General features: G+C 42.5%; 1 protein-coding gene across 1 annotated transcript; it reads left to right on the forward strand.

Moving 5' to 3' along the window:
* The first annotated feature begins 767 nt into the window (after window positions 1–767).
* On the forward strand, window positions 768–8,292 carry SULT6B1 (sulfotransferase family 6B member 1). Its single transcript, XM_080997795.1, has 7 exons — window positions 768–1,431; window positions 3,076–3,188; window positions 3,644–3,733; window positions 4,249–4,375; window positions 5,070–5,164; window positions 6,048–6,204; window positions 7,459–8,292. Exons 1-7 carry the CDS (start codon window positions 1,236–1,238, stop codon window positions 7,587–7,589), a joined length of 909 nt encoding a protein of 302 aa, XP_080853921.1. The 5' UTR covers window positions 768–1,235; the 3' UTR covers window positions 7,590–8,292.
* The last annotated feature ends 4 nt before the right edge of the window (window positions 8,293–8,296 follow it).

Genomic DNA, 8,296 nt, shown 5'->3' on the forward strand with positions numbered 1-8,296 from the left:
ATCAAAATAACGCAGTTCAAGTCAACAAGTAGAATGGATATAATAGAGAAGTATCATGAGGTGGAACCAACGAACCATCAGAATATAATTGCATGGTACATTGCACAGTTAAAGCATTATGTAACACAGCTAGAGAGAATGTTTGCTCTATAGTATTAGAAGGTAAAATTGAGGGCATTAATAATAATAATAATAATAATAATAATAATAATAATAATAATTTATTATTTATACCCTGCCCATCTGGCTGGGCTTCCCCAGCCACTCTGGGTGGCTTCCAACAAAATATTAAAATACAGAAATGCATCAAACATTAAAAGCTTCCCTAAACAGGGCTGCCTTCAGATGTCTTCTAAAAGTCTGGTAGTTGTTCTTTGACATCTGGTGGGAGGGTGTTCCACAGGGCGGGCACCACTACCGAGAAGGCCCTCTGCCTGGTTCCCTGTAACTTGGCTTCTCGCAGCAAGGGAACCGTCAAAGGCTCCCTCTGCTCTGTATAGTGCTTGATTTGCAGGCAGAAAGTCCCAGCTTCCATCCCTGATATCTTCTGGGAGAGCTGGGAAAGGTCAGTCAGCTAGGAATATATTGAGATAAATGGGCCAATGTTATGACTTGGTCTAAAGCAGTTTACCATGTTCTAAAAGCGAAAATACCACCAAAAAAGATTTATACACACACACACACAGACACACAGACACACATGGCGCTCTGGCACTTGTCACGGTGTTGCACCAGAAGCGGTTTAGTCATGCTGGCCACATGACCCAGAAAGACCCCCATTCTCTCTTCTTAACTGGACAGCCCTTTAAATAGACGACTGCCTTTGTGTGAAGTGGAACGCATGGGCATCCTAGTGACCATGGTGTGAGAAATTTGACTCCTGGCACTATTATGTAACTCTGAATTTAATACATTGTCCGGTAGTACCTGTTGAGTTAGTTTTTGCATGTCTTTTACTTTGTAGAGATGCCCATGCTCTTTGATTTCAGCAGGGATTAACTGAAAGGGTGAAAAGTATTTCCAGTACCTAAGGTGGGACAAGTGGGTTGGTTTTCATTTCAGGAGAATAGACTCAAGGAAACTGATCTGATATGGTTGGCTTGCTCATAAAATGCAGAAAACACAAAAGGATAAGCCCAAAGCTAAATAAGGTTTACTCCGCCCTCAAAATGCCTTCTTTAAAGGCCTTTGCTGTCCTAGCGACCCAGCAGTAGCTCACAACGAAGACGGCAAAGATGACTGAGAAAAAGTTTGTCGAGGAAATAGAGAAAGCTCTGGAAAAGTCCAAAGGCCTTAGCATCCATGAGCTTCTTTTTACCTACCAGGGAATCCTCTACCCGTCTTCTGTCTGCAGTGCAGAAACATTCCAAGCTCTGGAGAACTTCGAAGCCAGAAAAGATGACGTGGTGCTGGTGTCTTATCCCAAATGTGGTGAATACAACCTTCCATTATTTTTCTACATACATCAATGATGTCATGAGCAATGCAGCAGACTGATGGGTGGTTTTTTTTAGTACTGTATAAGGAAAGATATTAACTAGCATTGCTAAGGGTAGTGTGCACTAGCACAGAAGTTGCCTTTAACTGGTTTCCAGAGCAGGTCTCAACAAAAAGCTTATTATTTTCAATATATCTGAAACCTGTTGAAAACTAGACCACCTGCTATTCCATTGTTGCTACTTGTGCAAACCATTGAAAATGCACTTAAAGCCTTAAGGCATTTCAATAAAAATGCTTTGCATTTTTTAAGGCACTATCAAACTGAGTTTGGAGTGGACAAAGCCAGAGAGACAATGTTCTTGTGTAGATGCCACAACCAAACCATGTGTCTTGGATTTGTGCGTTCTTTCCTCCCTTTTCTCCTCCTTCCTTTTGTTCACACGGATTTCCTCCTCCTCTCCCACTTTGTTGCTCATAGTAACCTTTCTTTCTTTCTTTGTCTGAATGGTTATCACAAACCATAGTTTGTCTCCAAATCAGAACTGGAGGCTGACTGTGGTTTGCAGTAATCATAGGACTCAGCTATACAGCTTCAAATAAAACGTTTTAAGTGTGTTTTAAGTGCAAGATACAATGTGACACTAGATAGCAATGGTGAGTCTTATGGAAAATTCAATGTATTTTAAAAAACGCTTTAAAAGTACATTTTCAGAAGGTTTTTTTAAAATGTGTGTGTAGATTCCACCATAGTTTGATCAGGTTTGGATGCCACAGCAAATGATGGCTACCAGGAAGTACGGGAGGAGAGCATGGTTTTCACAAGTGTGAAGCAAAACTCAAGAGTTGGTGGTGGTGTTTTTTGGGAGGGATAGTAGATTATTCAATATTTTAGTGGCTGTATTACAAAGAAGATATATTTTTAAAAATGAACATGTAGTAGAGTAAAAGCCCAAACCAGTTTACTGTAATGTTAAAAACTGTTATCAAAACTGAACACTTCTATTTAAATATTGATTGATTGAAAAATAGTTTCAACCTGTCATTATAACTAGCTTAAAACAACACTGCAGAATGATTTATTTGTGAGACCTTGACCAAGCACAATTATGGTTATAAAGTTGGTCTTGAGCCTATAGGCAGGGGTAGCGACCATGGCTCCCTCCAGGTGTAACTGGATACCTGCTCCCCTCAGGCTCAGTCAGCATAGCCAATGGTCAGGGGTGGCGGGAGTTGTAGTCCAGCAACATCTGAAGGGCACCGCATTTGCTACTCCTGCTATATTCTCTCAGATATATGGCCATGTGCCTTCCTGAAAGAAAAAAGGCATGAATTTCTTTCATAAGAAAGCACCTCTGGGCATGTATTGTCACTTGTCTTCTTGTCACTTGGAATTAAAGGGCTGGCTTTCCTCAGAAGGCAGACAGCACTTCTTTTGAATCTCCAGACAGCATTCTGGGAATATAGCCACCCATCAATTCTGAAATGTCAACTCTTCCATCTTATGATGGTACTTCTCTACAATGTGTAAAAGTTAAGCTGGTGTGCCAGGGCTGGGGAACCATCAACTTGGGATGGTGAAATGCCTTAAAGTCCACCATAAGGATTACAAGCATTCCACTTATTTGTTTGTTCCAGGTATTAATTGGCTCATTCTGATTGTGAATGATCTGATCGCTACCACTTTGAAAACCAAGCATGAGAACACAGAGCTACCTTTCATTGAATGTGGGGATCCAGAAAGGTATCAGGTTAGTAAGACACAAACCCTAGCCTCCAAAATCAGACACTTCACTCACACACATGCGTTACTCACACTGAAAGGAAGTAAGGGAACACGGGCTCTGCTGAAGCAAACCTGCCCAACTGGTGACCCACCAAGCCAGGAGTAATCCATCAGCCATGTTTGGCAGTTCACCAAGTGCTCAGTAGTGATCCTGATTTTGTTGTCATTCTGAGATAACGAAGAAGCATGGTAGCAGTGGTGAAGAACCTGGGGCACCACGGAACATGGCTGTTGTGCTCAGCCAATGGTGAGATGTAAGTTCTGCTGGTTTATCCTGGGAATCCCAGTTATTCCAACTGCCTTTTGATTAATATGTGTCAACAGAGCCGATCATTTTCATGTATGTCTGAGTCATCCATTTGATGCTCCTTTTCTGTTCTGTTTTTGATGCTCCTGTTCTGTTCTGTTTTTTTAAAAAAGAGGATGAAACAGTTCCCATCTCCAAGGATTGTAGCTACACACCTCCACTACAACCTTCTTCCCAAGTCCATCTTCAAAAATAAAGCCAAGGTAAGTGGTATAAGATCAGCTTCTTTAATTTGTCAGGAAACATTTGCAGAAGTGACTCACAACTGTAAAGCAATCAACAGTTCGTGGGAGCCTTGTGGGCACGGTAAGATGTTTCTGGTGCTGGATATGGGTAACAATACAAGACAAGAGGTTAAGTAGGAAGGAAGCATTGGGCCACTCCTTTAGTCAGCCACAAATAAAGAGGGGGGAACATGTTGTAAAGTGCATGGGGCAGTCATGAATTTTTATACCACCAGATGTTTCTAGAAACATAATGTATCACAATGGGCTCGTGCTCCAACCTTCAGGGGATGTGAAACCAGAGAGATTGGAGTGCCTGAGAATGTGCTTTTTGAAGGGACTCGTGACATAGTTCTTTCTGGCCATTATTTCAGCCTTCCCTTCTCTTACAAAAGAATAGCTTACTTCTAGTTGTAGTTTAGGTAGCCCAAAGTAGCATTGTTTTTGTTAATGACAGGAGGAGTTAAAATTTATGTCCTGTTTTCTCACCTCAGGTACTGCTGCTATTTCGAAATCCTAAAGATACGGCTGCATCATTTTTCCATTTTCACAACAATGCTCCAAGCATTCCCAGTTATAACTCCTGGGAGGAATTTTTTTCACTTTTTATGAATGGGCAAGGTACTCTAATAATACTTTTGAATGGATTTCGGAAATTAAACCTCTTGTGAAAACATGTGAACTATATTCAAGCTCTACCAAGTTTGCTGATAGGAGTGCTAGCGGGGAAGACTTGGGTTTTGCCCACGATAATTGTGGTTTGCAGTTTGAATGGCTTTTTAGCAATGGAGATACAATCTGGAGGGGGAAGCATCTGTGTGCCTTGACTGGTGAACATGGGCTGAAAACTGATGATAGTTGTTGAGATAGGTGGAATAATGATAGAGGCATTATTGTCCTTGGTGTACACTCACATTTCTTTTGTCTCAGTGTCACTCCCATTCAAACAGGAGTATAAAACCATAAAAAACTATTTGCTGTACATGAATATTGGATGAGTGTTTGCATCACAGTCATTCATGTCACCTTCAACATCCTGCTGTCTATATACAGCCGAAGCCCAACTGAGGGTGTGCATGAACGTTTTCCCCCAATAGCTGGCCCCATATTATCAGAGACAAAATTTGAAAGACTTTTGTTGATCATTCTTAAGAATAAATCTCTCTTTCCTTGTGGTTGTATGTTATCCCTGTGGGTATAAAGAGATATTGCGTGAACCCTATGCAATGTTTTAAAAATAGCCTACTGTTCAAGTTTTAACAGTTTCTACTAGTAATAAAATAGTTCTGATGAGTTGTCTTGGTCTGACCTGCAGTTGCCTGGGGAAGCTATTTTGACCATGCAGTCGTGTGGAACAAACATATAGATGATGAAAATGTTCTGGTTCTGACATATGAGCAATTAAAAGAGGTGAGCATATTCATAACTACCAGCAAGGGTAGTTTAAAAATAAGACGTTATCCCAACTTGCATAGGTTTTGCAAGATATAACTAGATCAGGATCATAATTTGAGGGCGGGCTCATCCATGTTTCAGCTCCTAAACTTTTTCTGGAATATTTGAAGTGATAACAAAGGACAGAGAGTCTCTGTTTATCTGAGGAGCAGAGTGTCCCAGTGAATAACCCCACCCCATGCCCATAACCTATAGGCACTTGGAGCTAGAGGACAGTGATCCTTGCTTCCATCCTTGATTTGGCTTCTGAAGAAGAACATAAGCCAATGCTGCCAATGCTGGCCCTTAATGTCACCAACAGTGGAATTCCTGGCTTGTTTCTGTAACTCATTTGAATAGTCAAGGAATCGCTGGCAATACAGTAGCAGCCAAAACCTGTTTACCAAGCTGAGAGATGAGTATGTCTAACCATACTAATGGAAAGTATGGCTTTCCAAAGAAAGCAGGAAGAGCAAACTCTGTTATAGGGGGTTGACGTACTTCCTTTTGGATGTGCCTCAGTTGTGACATCCACTTCATTAAGAGTTTGTTCCCCAGCATTCATATTCATGGCAAGAACACTGATTGCAGTAAGGTAGCCTCATACTCTGGATGCTTGCCACAGGGAGAGAGCTGAACATCCAGTACCCATTTGCCTCCTGTAGTTTTCATCTACCTGCAGCAAGATTATATGGCTAGTGTGGACCTTTCTGTTTGCTGGCATCACTAAGATTAGCCCAAAGCAACCATAACTGTGCTTGAATACTGGCAATGTATTCTGAATCCCATATTGTTCTGGTGTAGCTTACCATGGGAGAAAGAACTTTCAATATTGACCTTCTCACTACATTGCGTTCAGGACCTGGTTGCTGGAGTGAAGCAAATAGCTGAATTCTTTGGCTTTACTGCTACTGCGGAGCAAATTCAGGCTATTGCAAACAGGACTGAGTTCCAAGCAGTGAGGGACAAATCACAGGAGACACATGGAGCGGTTGGCCCACTGATCTTCCGGAAAGGTTGGTGATAAACTTCTATTTTTGCTGTAGCTTGCTTTAGAGCAGTCACTTATGAGTAGTCATAGTGTCTTCCATGTTTGAATTGATTAACCATGCAGTCCTATGGATGTATATTTGGGGAAAGCCAATGCTGTGCTCTCTAGGTGTTTTGAGCCACAGTATATATCATTTCTTGATCACTGACCATGCCAGCTTGGGCTGATGGGAGTTGTAGTCCAACAGTATTAGGAGGGCATTCCATTAGCTATCCCTAATCTATACTCAGAACAATGAGTATTTCAATGGAGCCTACCCTCAAATAAGTGCACATAGGATTGCAGCATCCATCAACCATAGCCAGTAGTTGGTGATGACAGAAGTTGTAGTCCAACAGCACTGAGAGAACACCATGTTGGCTGTCTCTAGTCATTACTGACTGGCAGAGGCTTTCCTGAGGTCAAGACTGGGTGCCTTTCCTGGAGATACCAGAGACTGAACCTGAGACTTCCTACATGGAAAATGGTTTTTGTTGTTTTTATACACCACCCTGCCTCCCAAAAGGGACACCATGTCATCTACCACTGAGCTAGGGCCCTTCCCCACTGTATTAGTATATAGTAAGCTAAGGTAAAGGTAAAGGGACCCCTGACCATTAGGTCCAGTCGTGACCGACTCTGGGGTTGCTCATCTTGCTTTATTGGCTGAGGGAGCCGGCGTACAGCTTCCGGGTCATGTGGCCAGCATGACTAAGCCGCTTCTGGCGAACCAGAGCAGCGCACGGAAACGCCGTTTACCTTCCCGCCGGAGCGGTACCTATTTATCTACTTGCACTGGTGTGCATTCGATCTGCTAGGTGGGCAGGAGCTGGGACCGAACAACGGGAGCTCACCCAGTCGCGGGGATTCGAACTGCCAATCTTCTGATCGGCAAGCCCTAGGCTCTGTAGTTTAACCCACAGCGCCACCCGTGTCCCTATATCGTAAGCTACATGCATCTAAAAAGAGATTCAATAAATGAATGTGATGGTCTTACAGAACAAGAAGCACTGCAGAGAAGACTGACAGATTTGACACAGGAGGGCCATAGCTTTTGTGGCTGTATTCAGAGGCCTTCCTACTGGCCAACCTGAGGAAAAGAATTGTACCATTTTGTTCCCAGTTACAATAACAAAACCTAAAAATTTTTACTGGATGATCTTCATATTTCTGTCTAGCAATGTTTATATGATGTCTGTTAAGTGTCTCTTTCCCTCCCTCCATTTTCCTTTCATTCCAGGTGTGGTTGGTGACTGGAAGAACACTTTTGATGAAGCTCAGAGCCAGAAAGTGGATGCTAAATTCAAGGAGTGTTTAGAAGGAACCAAGCTGGGAGCAAAGCTGAAGTACGATGTGTACTGCAAAACCTGAAAAGAGCTTCTTATGAAGTGCTTCGTTCTCATGACAGTTTTGTTTGCTATCATATATTCATGAAAAGCTACAAGCAGAGCACACAATCCTTTGAGGCAAATTTTAGATATTGTCACACTGTAGTGTCGAACTTCTAAGATACATTTTCATTAAGCTGGATCTTTTCATGCTGCTTAATAGAACACAGTGCAACCTATTTCTCCCAAACCGTATCAGCAAGCTGCTACTATTATGTTTCTAAGAAGCAGGGGAAGGTGACATGGACATGCGATTGCCAGGTGCCAACCTGGGGAACTTGTCAGTCTCTTTCAAAGCTCTGAAGGAGCAGCAAAAGATGCAGTGATTGTGTGTCTAGTGCCATTGCTGCGCAGGTTTCTTTTACCCACCTGCATTTGTAGCTGAAGGCAGAGGTGGACAATGGACACATGGAACTATGGAGGCGTGGGGCAATCGGTACTGCATCTGGATCTTTTACTGTTCCCCAGACCTCTTAAAGCAGGCATGAGGAACTCCAGATGGTGTTAAACTACAGTTCCCATCATCCTTGGCCATGCTCAAGCTGGTTGGGGCTGATGGAGTCCAGCTAAATCTGGATGGTCCCAACTTCCTCATCCCTGCTTCAGACAGACTGCTGGGACACCAAGTTGGCTGTGGGAAATCCGACATAAGGCTAATGATAATAATGATAATGATAATAATGATAATAA

The sequence above is a fragment of the Podarcis pityusensis genome, assembly GCF_964106645.2.
Source record: "Podarcis pityusensis genome assembly, chromosome: 3".
Classification (NCBI taxonomy): domain Eukaryota; kingdom Metazoa; phylum Chordata; class Lepidosauria; order Squamata; family Lacertidae; genus Podarcis; species Podarcis pityusensis.